This window comes from Mustela nigripes, chromosome 13, assembly GCF_022355385.1.
Source record: "Mustela nigripes isolate SB6536 chromosome 13, MUSNIG.SB6536, whole genome shotgun sequence".
NCBI lineage: Eukaryota > Metazoa > Chordata > Mammalia > Carnivora > Mustelidae > Mustela > Mustela nigripes.
Genome location: NC_081569.1, coordinates 59,226,857 through 59,248,413, shown reverse-complemented (window position 1 = coordinate 59,248,413; position 21,557 = coordinate 59,226,857). Strand labels below are relative to the sequence as shown.

At 54.5% G+C, this 21,557-nt stretch overlaps 1 protein-coding gene across 2 annotated transcripts in view; it reads right to left on the bottom strand.

Moving 5' to 3' along the window:
* Positions 1 to 240: 240 nt before the first annotated feature.
* PAK6 (p21 (RAC1) activated kinase 6) overlaps positions 241 to 21,557 on the bottom strand; it is a 36,122-nt gene continuing 14,805 nt past the window's right edge. For both annotated transcript variants that reach the window (XM_059372504.1, XM_059372505.1), the window contains 8 exons: positions 12,495 to 12,703; positions 10,916 to 11,575; positions 4,788 to 5,300; positions 4,542 to 4,675; positions 4,064 to 4,190; positions 3,813 to 3,938; positions 3,235 to 3,369; positions 241 to 1,850 (listed from right to left, as the gene is read on the bottom strand). In XM_059372504.1, the coding sequence (XP_059228487.1) occupies positions 1,683 to 1,850; positions 3,235 to 3,369; positions 3,813 to 3,938; positions 4,064 to 4,190; positions 4,542 to 4,675; positions 4,788 to 5,300; positions 10,916 to 11,575; positions 12,495 to 12,698 (2,067 nt within the window). In that variant the 5' untranslated portion in view covers positions 12,699 to 12,703 and the 3' untranslated portion in view covers positions 241 to 1,682. The remainder of the gene's footprint in view (positions 1,851 to 3,234; positions 3,370 to 3,812; positions 3,939 to 4,063; positions 4,191 to 4,541; positions 4,676 to 4,787; positions 5,301 to 10,915; positions 11,576 to 12,494; positions 12,704 to 21,557) is intronic.

Genomic DNA, 21,557 nt, shown 5'->3' with positions numbered 1-21,557 from the left:
GTCCCTTGGAAGGAGAGCTCTGTCTCTTTCTCATCTATTTCAGCCCCGAGGGCCTTTCACTTCCTGTTTCCCTCCTTATCTGCCTTCACGGGCCCACAGGCCACCAGGGAATTGGGTTTTCTGTGGACTTGGAGTGGCTGCTGGGGAGCTTACATGGTGGGGAAGGGGGCAACCAGACCCCCACTGCAAGTATCCAGCTTGAAGACAGCCTGGCTCCGTTCTCAGAGACAACAGCCCAGACGTTTTTGAACACTCAGTTTAATTTAAAACAGGCACAAGTGCAAACAATTCACAAAAGTTTCTAGGGAAGATGCTTTTGTTTTTTAAAACTCTGACCTTTAAAAAAGTCCTTGCAATTTTTTTTTTTCCGGCCCCAAAGCAGGCCATTGGGGAGCAGAGGAATCTAAAAATATTATCTAGATAGGGTCCTGACACCTGAAGTTCTTCCCTGGATTCCCTGACTCACAATATCCCTGAAGGTGGGGAGGGAAGGGGGAGGAGGGAAGAAGCAAGGGCAAATGGTTTGCACAAAGGGGGTACCCATTTTCTTGACAGGATGGGGCCCCAGGAGGTGGTTCACCTCCCCCCAGACCAAGATTTTGAAAAAGAACAGGTCCTTGATGACCTGGTTATTGAGAGGAAGCTCATAGCCGAAACACAGTGTGTTCCCTCACCATTCCTGTCTCGGCTCTTAGACTCCAGCGTAGAGGAGAAACTTGGAAATTTGCCAAGCCCCTAGGATGTATTAGACTCAATGCAGCGCTGTCTGCTGGTCAGGTAGAAGCAAAGGACTTGGGAGGTGGGAAGCCAGGCCAGGAAAGCAGGTCCCTTTGGAGTAGAACTTAGTGGCAGAAAGATTGGGAAAACTTTACAGAAGCTGGCTGTGGGTGACCTGAAGGGAGCCAAGCTGTCAGAGTGACCATCTGTCACTTACACACACACACACACACACACACACACACACACACGTGCACGTGATGTTCTCTCCATACTGTAACGTGAGACCACGTTTACCACCAACTCCATTCTTTCTCTTTTACCCAGAGCAACGCTCCACCTCCTTCCCTGGCCTGTGAGCAGGCTGGTCACACTTTGGGGCAGGCTGTGCAGGGAGAGTGGATGTCAGTGCAGGTGAGTTGGGAAGCAGGTGCAGGTTGGACTGTACCTTCAGGAAGTCAGACACGAGGGAGGAAGACAGCTTCAGGCAGTAGAAACCTTCCCCGTGGCCCTCTCGAGACCCCAGGGTTTAGAGTTGGAGCTGAGAACAGCAGCTATCCTGGGGAAGACCAGCAGTCTGCCCTCTTGGGTAGCCTGGGATGCTTGTGTACATCTATCTTTAAAAAACTGCAGCAGCCTTTTCGGCTGGGTTGGCCATAGTGGCCAGGAGTGCTGGTCTCCAAGTTTCTTAGAAATATCCCTGTGCAAATGACAAAGGGTCATCCTGTAGAAGGGGTCTCCGTCATCCCAAAGGCAACTGGGGACTCTCTTGGGAGAGAGAGAGACCGAGGGGCAGGTCCGGCCTGGCCCAGTGGGCGGAAGGGCAGGAAGGTGTGGGTGGGGTTTCACATTCAATCTTTGGAGAGAATACTGAGAGAATGAGGCAGGCAGGCCCTGCTGGTGGGCTGTCAGCCCAGTGTCCCCTGCCTGGGGGTATTGGTGGCAGGTGCGCTCTGCAGGTGGGCTCAGCAGGTGGAGGTCTGCTTGCGGTAGAGCTGGATCAGGGGGACCAGGCACTCAGGCAGCCCCGTCTGCAGCAGGAAAGGGTGGTCCAGGAGCTCCTGAGCCGTGGCTCTCTCCTGGGGGTCTCGCACCAGCATCCGTTCCAGGAAGTCTCGAAGCACTGGGGAGACCTGTGGAGAGAGGGCAGCACTGAGAGCAAGCTGCCGTATGCAGTCACTTTGGGGTGACTCGTCTGCCCATCCCCACCATCACTGGAAGGTCTTAAATTCTCTTGTTTCTTACTTCCTGGCCGCTCCCAAGCTCAGCAGTTTTCAGATCATCAATTAGGTAAAGAAACTTGGCCTCAGTCCAGAAAAATGGCTAGTTCACCTCTAGGAGGTGCTGCTGAGCAGAGGAAGGAAAATGCCCTGCTCCTGGGGAGCCCGGCTGCAAATACACAGCCCTTTCTCCACCCTGCTGCTGGAGGCTCTCAACCTTCAGGCTCTGTGGCTTTGTGGAAGGGGCATGGCATTGGTATTAGTGATCCAGTCCTGGGTCTATCCCTGATCTTTGACAAGTTGTGATTTTCTCTAGACGTCAGTTCTCTTATCTGTCCAATGGGCTAATGATAAAATGTGCTTGCCCTGTCTTTAGTGAAGATCAAAAAAGAGGCTAGGGGTGAAGTGTCTTGAAAAATAGAAAAGAGCAAAGTGAGACCTGACAAGGAAGATTTCTTTAATGCTCTAAGCCTTGGAGTCTAAGTCAAGGGCTTATCTTGGTTCATTTTGAGCCAGTATCTCGGGATGAGGCTAAGTCTTGGGCTGTTGCCCAAGGCTACGTCCTCTGGGCAATTAGCCAACTGGAAATCTCCTGTATGTGTTGGTCCTGGGGCTGGCAGTGCAGGCTCCAAGGACCAGTGGTCTGGGAAGATGTTTCCTGACTGTCCTCCCATCCAGCTGTGCAGGGGCCACAGGAGTATTTTATCATTTAGGGACTGGATTTCAACCCTCTGCGACATTTCTCACTCTGGCCACCAGATGGCAGTGCCATTTTGCTGCCCTGTGCTGACCTGGCTACCAGCAAGGGGTGTCCGCAGGTAAGGCCTGTGGGGTTTGGGTGGATTTGGCAGAAAAGGTTAAATGCATGTGCACTCACATGTTCACTGGTTTTAAGGGAAAACCTGTGGCTCAGATGTGGCCAGGATGTGCACTGGTGGAGGACAAACTGATCTGCTGAACGAGACTAGGAACACTGTGCCATGGGATGGCTCCCCTGACAGAGGCAGTGGAGGGGCTCCTGCTCAGTTAGCTTCTCTAGAATTCCTCCCCAGGATATCAGGGATTCCTGGCAGCCTTGCTTTCCCTTCTCTCAGGCTCCTGTCAATTGCCTGCAGGTGGAAACTTGTTCAAGGGGCCACAGGAGTTTGCCACAGGCTTTGTGTGGAGAAGGCAGAGCCTTTTCTGGGAGCCTCTGGCTTCCGTGGAAGGGAGAAGGTGGGCCTAGGAACCCAGGCTCCGGTCCCCTCAGCCTCAAGAAGAATGGGGTCAGCAGGGTCCATTATGAGCACTGACTGACCTTGTGAGAGTTTTTCAGCCTGGGTGGGGGGCTGTCCCGGAGCCTCTTCATGGCCTGCACTGGGGAGTCACTGAAGTACGGTGGCTCGCCGTCCACCATTTCAATCACCATGATGCCCAGGGACCAGATGTCTACCTGAAGGAAGAGAATGTCCGGGATGGTGCTGGCCAGAGTAGGGCCCCTGGGTAGCAGTGTGTTGCACAGGGACGGGAGCAGCTGGCCTCCTTCCTGGCCACCTGCCCTGTGACCAGTTACTTCCTGCATGAGTGCCCACTGACTGGAGGGACAGAGCTGTCAGCCATTCTTGGAGACTGGCCATCAGACACGAGGAAGCCTGGTCATACCCCACCTTGCCCATGAGCTGCAGGAGGGAACAGTTTGTGGCAGCAAAGTCATAAGTGAGGGCAGACCCATTAATGAGCTGGTAGGGGGCACTGGGAAGTGGGGTAGGGTATGGACTAAGTGGGAATCCGAAAACCAGGGCTATTTGGGGGAGGGATGTCTCTGCAGGGGCCACAGGAGCTGTTTGTTCCCAACTGGAACTTCTGGGAGGATGGGGGCATGGAGGGACTGCTTACCTCAGTCGCATACAGAGACCTGGAGATCACCTCAGGAGCCATCCAGTAGGGGGTTCCTACCAGGGACTTCCTCTTCGGCACATCTTTGCTGATCTGAGCACAGAAGCCGAAGTCCGAGAGTTTCACCTGTATTTGAGATGGGGCAGGTCGCGGAGGACAGGGAGTGGTGAACTAGGAGCAGGAGCTGAGTAAGCTCCAAGCTCAGACACAGGGGGCGGGGCACGGGCACGCCAGGTTGGGGAGGGCCCTACCCTGCCATCAAGGGTCAGAAGGATGGAGTCACTTTTGATGTCCCGGTGGATCACACCCTGGGCATGCAGGTAAGCCAGAGCCTGCAGCACGGCCTCACACACAGTGGCGATCTGCTCCTCGTTCAGCCTGGACAGGGAAGGCCAGGCCACAGACAGAAGAAGACATGAGCTTTAACAGAACTGCAGGGCTGGGCAGATCGGGTGCCCCTGGGCCCAGGCCCCATAGCTCCCGGGCAATACACGCAGGGGTCCAGTCAGGCCAGAGCCTTGGTGGAAATGGGCCTGGACCGAGGCTGGAGACCCCCACCCCACTCCCCTGAACCCTCCTGGGTCTGTAAACCCGAACGGACAGGGGGGTGCTCACGGTGATGTGACAGGCACCCTGAGTTTTCCTGGCCTGAGGCTGCTCAATTCCCCTGCTGGGACAATGATGGGAGCAGCCAGTGCTCAGAGCCCAGCCCCTGCCCCAGCTGCTCACCTGACTTGGGAGACGATGTCCGTGAGGGCCCCGCCCTGCAGGAACTCCATAAGCACCCACAGCTCCTCACCCACCAGGTAGCTCTTGTACATCTCCACCACGTTGAGGTGCTGGTAGTCTCGCATGATCACCACCTGGGGAGCAGAATGGGGAGGGAGGGTACCTGAGTGCTGGGCCCGGTGCCCATGGCCCCGCTCCCGGACAGTCATCCTCAACGCCGGACCCTGTCCCGCCATCTCCTCCCACCTCATTAAAGAGCAGCTCCCTGCGCTGCTGCTTCCTGAGGTCCATCATCTTGACAGCCACCTGGCGGCCCGAGTGCTTCTCCCGGGCCAGGCAGACAATGCCCGTGGAGCCCTCGCCGATCTTCACGTAGCTGTCCAGCAGCATCCGGGGGTCACCCTGGTCCACCACCATCCTGAGCGCAGCCTTGAACTGCTCGTGTGTCACAACACCTGTGTCCTCACCAGCCAGGGCGCCCTTGGCTGCTGCAGGGTCCTGGGGCAGGTACAGGTTGCTGGTGCTGATCTGGGCTTGCCTGGTGCGTGGGGAGCCCGCGGGGGAAGACCGGCCTGGGGTGGGGCCGGCGGCCGTGGGGGCTGTGCGGAGGGACTTCTGGGGGCTGCTGGTGTCCGAGGTGGTCAGAGGGCTGAAGGTCCCCATGGGTGGGTCCGAGGGCAAGGACTGGGCCTTGGCCACCAGGCTCGGTGGGGGGTCTTTCTGCAGTGGTGGTGGTGGTGGTCGGAAGGAGGAGTTAGGCTGCAGGGAAGGAAAGAGGAACAGAGAAGGATTTGGCTGTGGGAGCATTTGGAGTGACCTTCCCAGAAGCAGGGGGTGACCTCTGGACAGGGGCGTGTCTGGCAGGGCATTGGACCAAATAAGGGAGGTGCCATGGGCAAGGATTTTCAAAGGGAGCCGAAGCCGAAGTTCATGCTCAGGAGCTCAGCCCCCAGCATTCCCAGGTGAGCGGCTCTTTATATCCGCTCTGCCTCTCCCGGGAAGCCGAAGAAAGCAGAGTCTCTGGGGTGTCCTCTGCTGGGTATTTCTTCCTGGGTAATTGACAGCCAGACCCCAGGGAGGCCACCAAGAGGCCGTCTTCCCTCTGTACTGCTGGGCTGTGTGGGGAATCTGGGTCAGAAGCATTCTGCATTCCTGGGGCACTCTCACCCAAGGGCCCATGTGGGCGGAAGAGGCCCTGGACAGTGGCGGGGGGGCGGGGGGGGGGGGGTCGGTGGACAGCACTGCAGCTGGGACTGCTCCCCAGCCCAGGGCAGGGAAGCCACAGCAAGGGGTCTGCTAGCCCCACTCGTGCCTGACAGCAGGAGCTTGCGTGTCTGTCCTGAGAGTATGTCCCCAACAGAGGACCACAGAGCTGTGTTACCCTCTGGGGGGTTCATAGGTATGTCTGCCGGGGTTGGGAACTGGTGCCAGAGAGATCTGGAATTAGGAGGCCAGGGGAAGGGAGATTTCCTAGAGGCCCCCAGAGCAGCCTCTGTCCCAAACAGGACTCCTGGCTGATGACTGCCCCGCCCCCAAGGAAGGGAAGGGGGCACGCCCTCCCCAATCCTTATGGCCTCTGGCAGGGAGGGAGGGAACGAGTGGCAGACTGGGCCTCAGTGAGCCCAAGGCCCAGCCCTGAAGCCTCTGAGGCTCCTGCCTTTCAGGGCCCAAGCCCTCCAGCCAGCCTGGCAGGAAAGCATTCCCTCCTTGGGTTCTCTCTAAGGAGCTGGTGAGGTGCAACGTGATCCTTCCCAGGGATTATATGATTTTAGAAGGGGCACCTGGAAAGGGCCCTAAGTAACCTAACAAGGGACACTTGAGGGGCTGCAGAGAACTTGCCAGAAAATCTCAGAACCCATCATATGGCAGTTGTCTAGTTGCCCACTGGGTCCTGGTCCAGATCCCCAGAACTGCAACAACCTCCAAGAAATCTCCCTAAGTGCTTAGCTTGGGCCAAGGGACCCCAAGTCTGGGCCTTGGATCCCACCAGGCTCAGTAGAGCCCTGTCAACATCTTCTGACCTTCTCCCCAGGCTTCAGGGTGCCCCCCCTTACCCAGTGCCTGATCTTGCCTAGAGAGGAGCATGTACACAAGTGCCCTTGCCAGCAGCGAGCCGAGCTGTGGCAGTCTGCCACCCCCGCCCCACCTGCACACTCCAAAATGTGCACCAGCCTCTGGCAGGCTATGCCTGGCGCGGGCTCAGCCTTCACAGCCAAGGAGCCAGGAGAGCGTCCCAGCACTGCTGCACAACTCCATCCTGCCCGGTGAGCACCTCTGGGGGGTAAAGAGACCCTCCCATGTCTTTGCCAGCACCCGACCCTCACCCACGTTTCCCCACTCTGTGTAGTGGAGCAGTGGGACCTCTGGACTTGGGGTCATGACCTAGACTCCAGTATGGCTCCTGCTCTGACCAGCTGTGACTCTCAGGCAACTCACTTTCTCTGAGCCCACCTTGTCTGTCAGGGCACGGTGATCTGGGGAGCTGGAGAGAATGCAGAATCCTGCTCCAGTAAGTCCTTAGAGCAGTGACTCTGCATTTTAACGAGGCCCCTGGGCTCTGATGCCAGAGGACTGTGGACTACCACAGGAGCAGCTTTGGACAAATGGGCTCTGTGATTCCTCGGCCTCATGGAGGCTGTGGGAGGGCTGGGACTGGGGGTGCGGGGAGCATGGTCACGTCTGAGGCTGGGAGGCCATGTCCTGGGAGCAGAGGTTTCACAGGACAGCACCCTACACAGCTCACTTGGTCACACAGTCACCGAGGCAGCCCCCAAGGCCCAGTAAAAAGGTTGCCTGCTGGCCTGCAAGGTGCGGCTCACAGAAAACATGCTCTCTGAGCATCTGGGTCGGACTGGATAGAATGTGGGAGCCCAGAAGCATCTAGAGCTTCTCTTGAGGTTGCTTTCATCACCCTTGATCTGTCTCTACCTGGATGTCAAAGGCAGGCTCTAAAATAATTCCCTTCACCTGCTGGCCTCTTGGCCCCCTACATAGGCCAGCTCTGTTCTCTGGTTGAGCTGGCTTGGGCGGCGGGGTGGGGGAGGTGAAGCCAGGCCCTGAGATGGGCCAAGGAGGGGATTTGCTCCCCCTCCGCTGTCAAGGCCCCTATGGAGACACTGTTGCAGGCGCCTGCTGAACTCAGAGGCCAAGGGTGCAGCAGGGGTGACTGGCTGGCTGGAAGCAGCAAAGAGCAGGGATCCAGCCGAGGGCCCATCCCCAATGTGGCCTGGGACATGGGATGCGGGGTAGTCTGGTCTTCACTTCCCCAAGCTCTGGACCCGAGCATCCCTTTGTTACCCTCTACAAGAAGGGAGCTTTGACTTAATGTCACCACAAGAAAAGTCCAGAGGAAACCTCTTAAGCCATACCAAGAAAGGGAAAGGGGGACAAAAGATGGAGTTAGTTGTTACCAGCTCTGGAGTTCGTTTTGTGACTGAGACATCTTCTTGGGTGGGAAGCCACCAGAAGGGGCGTGCATGTGGTTACAATGACGCCATCTTTCCTGCCTAGACCATGGCAACAGGGCCAGGCTCTCCAGCCTTGGGCTTGGGGGGCTATAATCTAAGTGCCTTGGAGGCAAAGGCCATGTCTTTAATATTTTAAAAATAATAAAGCCGTTTATTGAGGGTGTCCCACTTCGACAAGGCCCTTAAATGCATTATCTCATTTAATTCTCATAACCTCTGGTTGTTTTATCTTTGCAAGGGTGCTATTATTACCTGTATCTGTCGATAAGGAAATGGGCTCAGAGAGGTTAAGTAACTTGCCTAGAGGCACTAAATGGTAAGAGCAAGGTTGACTTCGTTCCTGGTTAGCCTGACCCTTCATCTCTCAGCTGTGGTCCTAATGGATGTCCTTAACATATAACAGAGTACAGGGTACACAGCAGGTGTTTAACCAAGATGTGCTGATTTTGTTGGGGTCTTTTGACTTAGCCTTTTTGCCTAAGAGGAACCACTTCTAAATCTCCCCAGTTCCTGTCTTAATGCTTTGGCCTCCCTGCCCCAGTCAGGCCTCGAGGTCTTTTGTTTTTAGTCAAAGTGAGTAACTGTGGCCACGCTTCCTGGTACAAAAGCCCTAAAACCACACACCCTTCTGTAGCCTCTCCTGGCCCGAGGTGGCAATTGGTGGCTTGACCTCCAGGGCACCAGTGTCCAACCAGGTGCTGAGGGTCCTGAAGCAAGCCCTGGGGTGTACGGAGGTGCAGAAGGCTGGCTGTTGGTTTGGTCTGGTGGGTCCTGGGGCTGTGGGGGTAGGGTAGGAAGCTGGACGCAGTGGTTCTCAACTGGGGCTGATTTTATTCCCTACCAAGGGACATCTGGCAATGTCTGGGGGGCATTTCCGGGTGTCCCAGCTGGGAAGTGCTATCTGCGACTAGTGGGTAGAAGCCAGAGATGCTATTACATATCCCACAATGCACAGGACAGCCCCTAGGACAAAAGATTACTTGACCCAAATGTCACTGGGGCAGGGGGTGAGAAGCGCTGGCCCAGATCAGTGGAGAGGAAGTCTCTCTCCTGGCTTTTAGAGGCCTGACTTGAAAGTATTTCTCTAGAAATATATGCCCCAGGTGCCGGGAAGGAAACCATTGCCCTGGGTTGGGAATGGTGGTGTCTCCAAGCCCTAGGCGACGATCCCGTTTCCACTGCACACCCTGCTGCAGTGGCCTATGGTAGATCCTTGGTAAAATGCAGGATGAACAGGCCTACTGTGGCTGGCTGGACAGCCTGTTCCCTGCTGTGGGGTACTGGCAGGAGCTCAGAAAAATGCAGGTCACGCCCAGCCCAATGTTGATACCCCCTTTTTCCAAATCCCCCAAACCCCGCCACAGGATTCCCAAGAGGCCAGCGAATAATCAAGTTCCAGTTCTCACCTCCTGGGTACTTGTTCGGCTCTCCACTCCCCACTCCACAGGGGAGCCCAGCCTGCGTCCTTCATCCCAGTGATGGCACAAAGCCCAGAACCTTCCCTGGGTGCCTTGGGCTGGCAGTGACTTAGAAAGGTTGAGGGTCCAGGCCACTCCCCAAACTCTCCACCCAAGTCCTGGCTGGAGCACACTCAGATATCACCACCGCTGGGGAGGCGCCAGGCTTGTTCTGAAAGCCCTTGGAGGACAGGAGCTCTGTCACTCGTGTCACTGTCACCCGTTGTTTCTTCGGTCTGACTTCCCAACCTCGTGCTGCAGCATAAGGTCATTTCTGCCTGCCCCTCGTGAAGGAGGTGCAGATGCCATGATCAGGAAGCCCTGGGGAGCAAGAGCCCGAAGGGCCCTCTCACTGCTGCCTTCCCTGACTCTCTCTCCACCCCTGGGACTTCCCCAACCCTCTCTGAGCCCACCTTCTCAATGGCCAAATGGGAAAGGATGGTGCTGTCACCACAGACAGGACATCACAGGGCGTGGAAAAAACAAGTGCAGTCTCCTCTGCCCGCCAAGAAATGTCCCTTCACTGTTTCCTATTTCACAAGAAAAATCTGTGCATTCCAGGCTGTGGCACGTGCCAAAAGTTGGCTTTCCTGCTGCTCCCGGGCCTAGGCAAACTCAGCCCCCCAGCTTTTCACAGAGCACACAAACCCCAAAACAAATCATTACCGAAACAGTAAATGAAACAACCTCTCCAGAAAAGCGGAGGGGGACGCCTGGGTGGCTCAGCCGGTTAAGCGTCGGCCTCTGGGTTTTCCATTCAGGTCATCATCTCAGCGTTGTGGGACTGAGCCCCACATCAGGCTCTGAGCTCGGCAAGGAGTCTGCTCAAATTTCTCTCTCCCTCCACCCCTCCCTGCACTTGTACTCTCTCTCTCAAATAAATAAATAAGTAAATCTTAAAAAAAAAAAAAAAAAAAAAAAAAAAAGGTAGGGGCAGGGGAGGAAGGGAAAAATCCTCCTCACCAGAGAAGGGGTTCACATGAACATCTGTGACTCCTGAGGGAGAAGCAGTTCAGGGAACCTCTGGTCGCCCTCAGGAGGGCACTGGGGCAAGCGAGGGGTGGAGACAGAAAGAAGCTCTGAGGAGAGGGAGGCCGAGACTCTGCCCCCAACCAGTGTTGGAGCACCCGTCTCTGCCACGGCCTGGCTGGGGATGTTTGGGCTTATCATCAAAGGTGATTGCCTCCCACTGTGATCCACCCAGACACACAGTAGGGGGCAGGAATGAAAGTCCCTCGGAGGCCCCCCAGAAAGTGAGTGGGCCTGCAACCTCACTTGGACTCACCAGGGCTAAGCGTCTGGAAGACCAGAACTCTCAGCTGGTTCAGGATAGACTCCTCAGCTGAGGCTCTTGATCATTCTGTTCTCTTTCGCTCTCCCTAGCCTGACCCTGTAAATGGGGAAGGCCGGGCTCCCCGGCCCTGCTGAGGGCTGCCCCACCCCCACATACCTTGTTCTGGGAGGGAGGGCCCGGCTTGCTGCTGCTTGCAGTGGCCATGGCCGTGGCAGGAGTAGACAGGAACATGCTTCTGAACAGCCTGCGCTTCAGGCTGCTCTCCTGGGTCTTGGGGCTGGGGCTGCCCTCCCCGCCTGGCCTGCCTGTGGCCGAGCCCACCAGGCAGGACTGTGGCCGGGCCTCCTCGGAACCATGCCTGGCAGCCTTGGTCCTGCGCCTGCTGGTGGCTGCGGGGGGCGAAGTGCCAGGTGGCGAGCTCTGTAGGCAGGCCCCCAGCTGCAGACAGCGCTGCGTGGCGCCCTGGAACTCTGCAGGGCCTAACGACTGGGCCTTTGTGGCCAGCCCATTGGGGAGGACCCTCGGGCTCTGTGGCTCTGGCCACGGCATCGGCCTGCGGCCTGCTGGTGTGTCCCCGTTGCAGCTGAGGTAGAGGCCATGGGGGTCAGTGTGCTCAGACTGGGGGCTCTGCAGGTACATGTCTGGGTCCATGGCCCAGTGCTCGTCCCCCAGCAGCCCCAGGGACTGTGCCCGCCGCCGGCTGGTGGGGCTGCGGCCACGCAGGGTGTTGGAGCTGATGACCGACAGCTTCTGGATGTCATTGAGCAGCCCTGAGATGTAGCCGTCCGTGGGCACCGAGCTGCCCCGCACCACAGTCTGTGGGGGAGAGAGAAGAGCATGAGCCAGCGGCCTGTTCATGGTAGGAAGCCTCCATGGGGTGGGGTGGGGGAGCTTCTTGGGGAAGGACCCCTAAGGACCTCCCTTCCTGTGTCATCCATCTGGTCCATAACTTTTCAGCTACTCCTCAGGACCATGGCAGGTCAGACCCTTGCGGGGGTGGCGGGGCGAGGGGTGGGGCAGGAGAGGGGACAGACCCTTGTGGGGCGGTGAGGTGGGGGGGCGGGGAGGGAGTCAGAGAGCCAAGGAGAAAGCCTATTGTCATGGGGCTCGCAGTCCAACAGCACAGACAGGGGGTAAACCCCTGAAATGGAGTGGGCAGCTGAGCTTGGGGAGCTGAGGGGGTGGGGTGAGGGAGTCCCTCTCGCCTCGGGGGGCCTGCTGTCATTCTCTAGCTCTATCTGCGGCTTTATGGGAGATATATGGAGCTCCCAGAGGAGGCAGCAACCAGGGCAGGGCTCTCCTCCACGTACACTGACAGGCCCCTGACTCCAACTCCTCTTGCCCTTCTTGACCCACACACCAAAATCCCCCTGGTCTGGGAGTCCCAGCCCCAGCTGCAGGTCCAAATATTGCACAGGACACACTTAATGCTAAAAGATTATGTGGTGTTACCTGAAATTCAAATTTTGCTGGGCATCCTGCAATTTGATTTGCTAAATCTGGCAACACTCTCAGCCTACAGAGAAGGGCACCCCAGGCTCCTTCTCCCTGGAAATGGAGTCCTCGCCCCAGGTGAAGCTCATGGGGGGCTGGGGATATGAGAACAGCCCATTGATCGATAGCTGGTGATGAGGTGGTCCCTCCAGGGCCTCTGTGGTCTGGCCAGGCATGGGCTTCTGCGGAGTGGAAAAGGCTGACCTCAGCAGCCCCGACCTCCCACCCCTGCCCACCTTACCTTCATGGGCTGGAGCTGCACCCGCGTAATGCGAGAAGGGTCCACCACAGGCTTGGGCCGTCGCAGGGTGTCCAGGATGTTCTGCCATTGTGGCGGGAGGCCCACAAACTTGCCTTCTTTGGGGTCGAAGGAGGTGTGGACGCGGTGCTGGAAGTTCTGTGGGGCTGAGATCTCAGGGCGTTTCTTCTTTTTCTTTCGGAACATGGTGCCTGCATGGGGAGGATCGGGCTGAGCTCTAGAGGGGCTTCATGGCTGCCTGGCCCTGGGAAGCCAGGTGGCTGCAGTGGGTGCTGGGGTCCCCCTACCCCCACCCCACTCAGGGCTCCCTCCCGCCAGCCCAGGGCTTCCCCTCACCTCACGTCCCTACTGCTTCACGGATATGGCTAGCTCCCAGCGAAGCAGTCCCAGAAACAACAAAAGTGCCAGAAATAAGCCAACACAGACTATAAACAAGGAAAAGAGGTGTCTGTCTTCTTGTCTGTGCCAAGTCTCCTGCCGAGCAGGCAGACTCTGGGGGTGTGTTTTTATAAGCTCCAAAGCCCATTACAAATATCATTCCACTGTCGAATAATTTAAAAAGGGGAGAGAGGGAAGCAAGCAGGCAAATTCCTCTTATGAAGCAAGTACGACTTTGACTCTTAAACCAGGTAAGAATAGGGCAAGAAAAAGAAAATTTGAACCAATCCCACGTATGAACAAAAGTGAAGGTCCGAAACAAAATGAATAGACTGAATCCAACAGTATGTTACAGGGGTTTTTTTGTTGTTGTTTAACTCAGATTAGTCCTGTGATGGTCCAATGACAGAAAACCTATTTATGTGATAAACAGCATTCATAAAAAGCCAACATGTTATCCAGTCTGGGGCCACGTATCATAGGACCAGGAGCCCCCAAAAGGGCCCTCTTGGTCACCAAGTGCTTGGCCCTAATTCCAGCAAGGTCCTGAGTCAAAGGCACATCTGGTGTGGGTGAGGACAGCTGTCAAGGCGTAAGTCTCCCCAGGGAAGAAAGCGCCTCTCCACTTTGGGCCCTTTTCCCTGGAGTCTCAGAACTCCGGGCAAAATATCACTTGCAGCCAAACCTCTGTCCCTTGCTGATCTGGACTTTGCCTAAGGCTCTCTGAGCAATGTCGACAGGGACGTGGGCATGCAGATGTGAGACGGGGAGACCACAAACCCAGCGTGAAGTGAGGACTCCGGCTTACCTTCCAGGAGTCCCGGGCCAAGACCACATGTGGATGGAAGACTCATTTGAATGCCTCTGTCTCCGAAGGAGCTCAAAGCAGCTCAAAGGGGTTTTTTGTTTTTAATTTTTTTTCCTTATCGTGGAAAATACACTCAGTGGGCTCTACTGTCCCTTGGAAAGGTCACTTCTAGGTTTTAAGACGCAGACACGTTTGTTTCTTGAATTGCATGATTGCCTCATTCATCTGTCCCACAGCTTTGCCATGAGGAATTCAGCACCTGTGAGTCAATGTGAATCCACATCCTGTGTCTTGGAGTGTCAGCCGCCTTGGTGGCCTTGACACTGGGCCAACTACCAAATGCTCCCTGTCGGCAAACCCACGTGTGCAGGAGCCCCACAGAGGGAGCCCTTAGGAATGAAATACACCTGCTGAGCTGCAGGCGATTGAGGGGAGACTTCCACTAATTTGGGGAGACTCTGAGCAAGCTCCTTAAACGATTTGTGCCTCAGGGCTCTTCACTTATAAAACGGGGTTAGTAAAGGCTGCCTCACAAGGCCTCAGGAGGCTTCAGTGGGCAGACCCCCAGTGAATGGGGGCTGATTCTCTTTTTGTTGCCTCTCTGTGCACCTCAGGGCCCTGCAGTTACTGGACGGGAACAGATCCAAATCCAAGAGAGATGCCTAATGCCTTTCCTTGCAGATTCGCTGGTCGAAGGACCATGCCTCATTTGGGGGACCCGGGAGCCTCACTGCCTCTCCATTGTGTAGACGCTTTGTGGTTTGGCCTCCTACCTCTCAGCCTTTGGCTCCCAGAGTCCTCATTCTGCAGTCCTGCGCTGATGGCCTCACAGATAGACCCTCTGCCCTAAATTAGCTTCACTGATGGCTTCACTGCCGCCTCCCCATCCCCCTGCGCCTCTCTGTGAACTCAAACTCTTTTGCAGGTGTGGGGACATACCCACAAGCTAAAGAAGAGTGGGCTAATACTTTTAGCCCCAAACATCCTTCTTCCCAACTCTCCCAGCCCCACCTGAGTACCCAGCTTTTTCTGCAGGAATGCATGGAGACAGTAGCATTAGCAAATGGTAAATGGCTCTGGGATCCCCCTCCTGAGAACAAGTTTTTCCCAGAGGCAGTAGGACACTGCAGAGTCATAGGACCCAAGGTTGTGGTAGTGAGGGTGGGGAGCTGCTGGAAACAATGACCTGAGCTCAGGTTTTGGAGGAGGGGAGAATAGAGCCAGAAATCAGGGCCAGTTACTTTGCCAACAGAAATCCCCACCTCAAGAGAGGCTGCTAAGACACATCTAGAATGTGGTGAGGCTAATACTACCTGGGACAACACGATTGTGTACCCAGAAAATCGAAAAAGATCTACATACAAACTGCTGGAATTAGATAAGTGAATTTAGATGGTCCCTGAATCAAGGTCAATATAAAGAAAAAAATCCGTTTTTATTTCTTCATACCAACAGCAAACAAATAGAAAATATATATATACATATATATTTTTTAAAGATCCTGTGGTACAATGGGGAATAGATTCTTAGTCTCAGTTTCGTGTTCCTGGCATACAACCCCTAACATCCTTGTAATCCCAGATGGAAAGAATGTTCCAACTTCTGGCCCTGTCCCACCTCTGGGGAAGGAGTGGGGCTGATGATTGGGTTAATTGTCAATGGCCAATGACTTAATCAATTGTGCCTCTGTAACGAGGCCTCCCTAGAATAACCCCTCAATGACAGGATTCTGGGAGCTTCTGGGTTGGTGCACACATCAAGGCGGTGGGAGGGTGAGGCAGCTGGGCAGGGTGTGAAAGCAGATCTGTGCCTCCTACCCCATCCCTTCCCATATGCATCTCTCCCATTGGGTTGTGCTTGGCTTGTATCTTTTATGATGAGTGAGTTCCGTGAGCCATTCTAGCAAATTATAGAACCTGAGAAGGGGCTCATGGGAACCCTCAACTCGTACCCAGCTGGTCAGAAGTACGGGAGTCCTGAGACTTACAACTGATATCTGAGGCGGAGGGCGGCTTGTGAGACTGAGACCTTGGGGTCTGTGCTTACTCCAAGTACTGCCAGAATTGAACGGAATTGTTGAATAGCCAGTTGGTGTCTGAAAGTCAAAGAAATGGCCGCAAGAGAGAAAAAACCCTTCTCATTTGCTGTCAAAAGTGTTACTAGGGAGACAACCCCTCAGACACCATTTCCCATTTTACATTAAAAATGTCAAATCCTAGGAATAAACCTAGTCAAAGATGTACCAGTTCCCTACATTGAGAAGCAGAAAACATTATTAAAGAAATTAAAGAACATTCATAGATTGGAAGACTCGATGATATAAAGATATCAATTATTTCCAAATGAACCTACAGATTTGTTTCAATCTCAATCAAAATCCCAGCATAGTTCTTTTGGTAGAAATTGACAAACGGGGAGCCTGGGTGGCTCAGTCGGCTAAGCATCTGCCTTTGGCTCAGGTCATGATCCCGGGGTTCTGGGACCGAGCCCCACATTGAGCTGCCTGCTTAGTGGGGAGCCTGCTTCTCTCTCTCCCTCTGCCTTTCTCCCTGCTTGTGTTTTTTCTCTTGCTCCCTTGCTCTCTCTCAAATAAAAAAAATCTTAAAAAAAAAAACTCTAAAAAAAAAAGAAATTAACCAGCTGACTCTGCTCCAAAATGTACAGAGAAACATAAAGAATCAGAAATAGTAGACACCGTCTTGAAGAACAAGGTTGAAGGATTACACTACTAAATATCAAGATTTATGGTAACAGTACAATAATTGATATAGTGTGGAACTGGCACAAAGACTGACAAATTGCCCAATGGTAAGAAGAGAGAATCTAGAAATAGATCCAGCCATAAAAGGTCACTTGATTTATGACAAAGGTGACACTGCAATATGGTAGGGAATAGATGATCTTTTCAAAAAATGTAGCTGAAACAATTAGATATCCATATGGAAAAAAAAAAAAGAATCCTGAAAAATGAATTCATGTCATACCCCCAAATTAATCAGATCTAAATGTGAATGGTAAAATAATAAGCTGGAGGCAGTGATGGGGGGATGGAAGAGGAGGAAACCCAGTCTGGCCATCGCCTGCCCCAGGTCCAGTGTGGATGACTATGTGAGGGCCTAAGTTTGGTGGGCCATCCTGTAACCCCTCACATGCTGGGGCCAAAACCTCCACACCCACGGGTCCCAGGGATAAATTAAACTGCCAAGGTTTTCTTTGCCCAAAATAAAATTCTTGATGGCAAATGTTAGGAGGAGGGGACTCTTCCTAGGATCTTTCTACCTTCCATTCTTCCTTCCTCCCTTCTTCCCTCCCTCCCTTCCTTCCAGATTTTATTTATTTGTTTCGGGGGCAAAAGGTGGGAGAGGAGCAGAGGGAGAGGGACAAGCAGACTCTTTGCTAAGCGCTGAGCCCAATATGGGGCTCCATCTCAGGACCCTGAGATCATGACCTGAGCTGAAAGAATTGGACGCTTAACCTTGACTGAGATACCCGGGCGCCCCTCTAGAATTTCTTTCTAAAGAAAACAGAACATTTTAGAATAAAGAGTGATCATGAGGTCTGGGTTTCTAGGAGACACACTCACCCACTCAGGGGTCCAACGCTGCCAAGTCATTGAGTGTGAAACCCCTGAGACGCAGACATCCTACATCTCACCATAAAACAGGCCCTGAGTACTTGGAGCATATCACCCCCCACCCCCCAAGACAGAGGCATGGGTTTTCTGTTTCTAGGGCTCCATTTTCCAGCCCAGTTTCCCACCTACTGACCCAAGGCTGAGGGCCCAGGGGCCGAGGGAGGGTGGTTGCTGCTTCCGCCATGGGGCCGTAGTACTAAACCAGCCCGCGCCAGCCATTCAAGTTGCAGTCCCAGTATCTCCACCTCCTTGCATGCACATTCAATTCACCTAGTAGACAAGCTTTCCTCAAAGAAGACACCCTGAGGGGGGAGGAGGAGGGAGGGAGGAAGGAAGATGATCCCGCTGAGAGCCAGCCCTGCCTTTTCTTCTGCCTAACCTGATAGAAATCACCTGGACCCGACACTCCAACACTCCGCAGACACTCCGCAGTAGAAACAGCCAGAAACAAGGCACCAGCTCAGGCTCAGGGTGCCCTCTGCTGCCCCAGACCCTCCTGCCAGATTCCTCATCCCAACAAAGGGGAGAGAGGTGCCCATGCTGGGATCCATCCTTGTGATTGGGGAATGCTTTGAACTTCCAGCCGGCCCCAAACTGGACCAGAGTGGGGATGCCCAGCACCGGGAGGGGGAGGAGCCCTGCCCAGACCAGTTTGGGAAGGAATCTCCCCAGGCACAGTTCCTACTGAGGCTGCTTCCTCCAGCCAGAGACTGGCAGATGGGGAGCCTGGCAGTTCCTGGCAGACACTTTCTGGAGGAAATCCTGCCACACCCAGCTCCCGAGGGTGGAACTGGGGAGAGAGTTCGGAAAGCCACAAGCCGGGCATCCCTGAGGGGCACGGCTGTCATGTCAGAGAAGCAGGAGCCGCAGAGGAAATGTGCTCGGCTCTTTCCAAGGATCAATTCATTTCATTTTCCTGCCAACCTGGAGGGTAGGAATTCCTATTATTACCCACGATTCTAGATGAGGCTCAGAGAGCCTAAATAACTTGCCCAAGGGGACAGAGTCTGGAAAGGACTGAGTTGGGGGTCTGAACCTATATTTGGTTCTAAAGCCCCTGCTCTGTCCACCATGCTCGTTCTGAGGGAGTTGGGCTGTTGTTCCTCTCTTTCCTGGGGGTCTCCATGAACATCCGTGGGGCCGAGCTGCCTGCACAGAATCATAGAGAAGGGGGAGGGCAGCAGGGCCAGCTCCTTCAATCAAGATTGCTAGGCCTTTTCCCTGGGCTTCTCTGTGAGTCAGAGGCCAGAGGAGATTGGGGCTGTCCTGACTTGTCGGCTGACCCTTACTTTGTTTGGCATCAGGTTTTGGTTTTACCCTGCAAGGGGTGGGTAGAATGTTCCAGAGAGCTCACGTGGATGGCTGTGACATGAGGGCCTTGCATATATCAGAAAAGCTGCAGAAGCAGGAGGGGTATATTCTCTCCAGCACGGATCCACGGCCCCTAGGGATGGGGGGGGGCGGTCTTCAGCTGAACGCCAGGCAACCTGCAGGCTTGGCTCAAGGAGTGGGGGGCAGGGCTTTGTGGTTGATGCCACTGTTCCATGACTCCAAGAGGTCTGGGTGCTGTGGTGAGGCTGATCTAGAGACCACATCGGGAATAAGCAAAAGAGCTTACTGTGGGTGGGTCACCCTCTCAAACTGCTCCTCTGGGGGAGGAGACAGCCACTTGCCCAGGCTTGGCATGCCAAAGCCATCAAGCTGTTTCCCCAGCAGTGCTGGTGGCCCACTGAGTCACCTACCTTACCTTCCACGCCCAGCTTGGAGTGGGGTTTGGCTATTGCCCCATATCAAATCCCTTTTAAAGGAAGACTTGTAGCCCACTGAAGGGATCCACAAGAAGGGGCTGCAGGCTGGGGAGTGGCTTCCAGAATGTGAGTCTAGAGGAGTTTGCAGTTAATCTGGGGGTGGCGGGGGGGGGGGCAGGATTTAGTTGGTTGTGTCAGTCCTGAGATCTTGGTAAATTCTGAGGAATGAGGTCGGTGGGATTCCCCTCCATACTGGGTGACTGGGAAGGAGGCATCACGGGCTCCATTCCAAGTGCTATGAAGCCAGAGTGGAAGGACACATGGGCTGCCTCTGAAGGAGGCTTGGTGGCTGCTTGTCACTACTGTATGCTGGCTTGGGGTGGCCCCAGAGTGTGGGGCTCCTGAGTTCCTGCTTGCAACCTCAGCTTACTCTCTTCCTTTCTAGGCTGTAGCATTTTAAGTGGTGGCCAGGTAATGGACCATTTCCCTCTGCCAGCTTCTCCAGGTAAATGAGGAGAGAAACAGTATCTGTTCTTGCTCAAGGGGCAATTTGAGGTATTTGTAGTAAATACCCACTCAGTCAGTCATCACTCAGGAAGTGCTTGGTGTAAGTACCAGGCTCTGGGCTGATCATATCACAAACAGGCTCTGCTCCCCACCAGCCTATAAGGCAGGGCTGTTATTGTGCCCATTACACAGACAAGGAAACCCATGTTCACAGAGATCAAGGCATTGCCCAAGTAAAGCAGCAAAGAAGAGGAAGACCTGTGTCTGTCTGACTGATGTGAATGCTGCTGCAGGCAGCTGCCACCCGCCATCACCAGCCCCTGTCTCGTTCTCAGACCCATTCATGATGCTTTGGGAAGTCACTATTCTAGAAGCAAGATGCTGAGATAGAGGCCAGCCCCCTGCTTCCCTCCCTTCCATCCACCCATCCATCCATCCATCCATCCTTCCTCCCTCCCTCCCTCCTTCCTTTTTTCTAAAAGTAGGCTCTATGCCCAGCATGGAGCCTGATGCGGGGCTTGAACTTACAACCCTGAGATCAAGACCTGAGCTGAGAACAGTAGTCAGACACCTAACTGACCGAGCCACCCAGGCAGGCACCACCCCTACCCCAAGCCCAAGTTCTAGAGCACTTAGAAAGGTACCTCCACTACTGCCACCATCCAGGCACAGAATGGCCTAAAAAGGACCATGTCACCTCCAGAGCTGGGCCCTTCTTCTCAGTGATTTGTGGCTGGGTTGCCCGACCTCTTTGTGACCCACGTGGGAACTGTCATCCCACATCCACTTCTGTGAAGAATGATGGGCCTCACTGGACCCTGGCCGAGAATACCAGCCTTTCACTGAGGTGTTCTTATTGGCCGGGAATATTTTTCTCAAATGTTACTTTCTGGAGTTTGTTTAAATGTAAAAGTATGCTATTCATTTATTAATTCAATAAATTCATTTATTGTATATCAACTCTGCTCCGGGTCCTAGGGAATGTGGTGGATACAACAAAGTCCTGGGGCTCATGCAGTTTGGCTTGCTTTTCCAAATAGATGATGCTAGACCCCACCACCTGCCAGAAGAGTGCACGTGCTTGGGGACTTGCTCATGGGGTCTAGCCTCTCCTCTGTCCCTGGTCAACTTTCAGTCACTCAGTGGCATTCCTGTCAGGGACGTGCCTGTGGCCTGTTCTTGTGGCCTGCTAGAATGTGTTCAGTGATGGGGAGCTCCCCCATGCTCCCCGAAGGCCCCTGACCTCTGTCCCTCTGTCCTCTTGCTGCTCATCCTTTATATGGAGCTGATCTCTGTCCTCCCTCAGCCTCTAGCGGGGATCTGAGCCTGCCAGGTCTACCCCTCTTCACATGACATGAGTCAGGAGACTCCTTTCCTGGCCACCGAAGTCTCACCAGGGGGCAGGACCTGAAGAGAATTTCATGTGCTTTTCTGCTCAATGGTCCCCTGCAGGGTGGTTGGGTCCTAGACCCAGGCTGTGCCCCTCACTGCGATGGCTTGCGGGCCTCATAAGATCTGCACAGGGCCTCTGTGCTGAAGTATGCGGGGTCCCCAGGATGCTCAGCAAGACCTTGAGGTTTCTTTGTCACCCTGGACAGGCCCAGAGAAAAGCTGAGTGTGCAGGGCACAGGACATTATGCTCATAAGCCAAAATGCCTCAGTTCCCTGCCTTTGTCACCATTCCCACACTACAGGTCTCAGCAAATCCCCAGGGGAGAGATAATGGGGCTGTTGTTGAAAAGAATATGATAATAAAGCTCATTCAATCTCTTGTGTCAACACTCCAGCTGAATGAGAGGCCAAAGAGCCAGGCTGGCCAGCCAGGAAGGTCAATATTGACTCAGGCCTGCCTCAGGCCCACTCCAGCCTACCAGTGCTGTGCTGTGGTCCAGCAGTGGCCCGAGCCAGAGCAGCCCCTCTGACCCCTGTTCACTGCACTTAGAACCCACAGCAGTGGGCTCTCCCTCCCT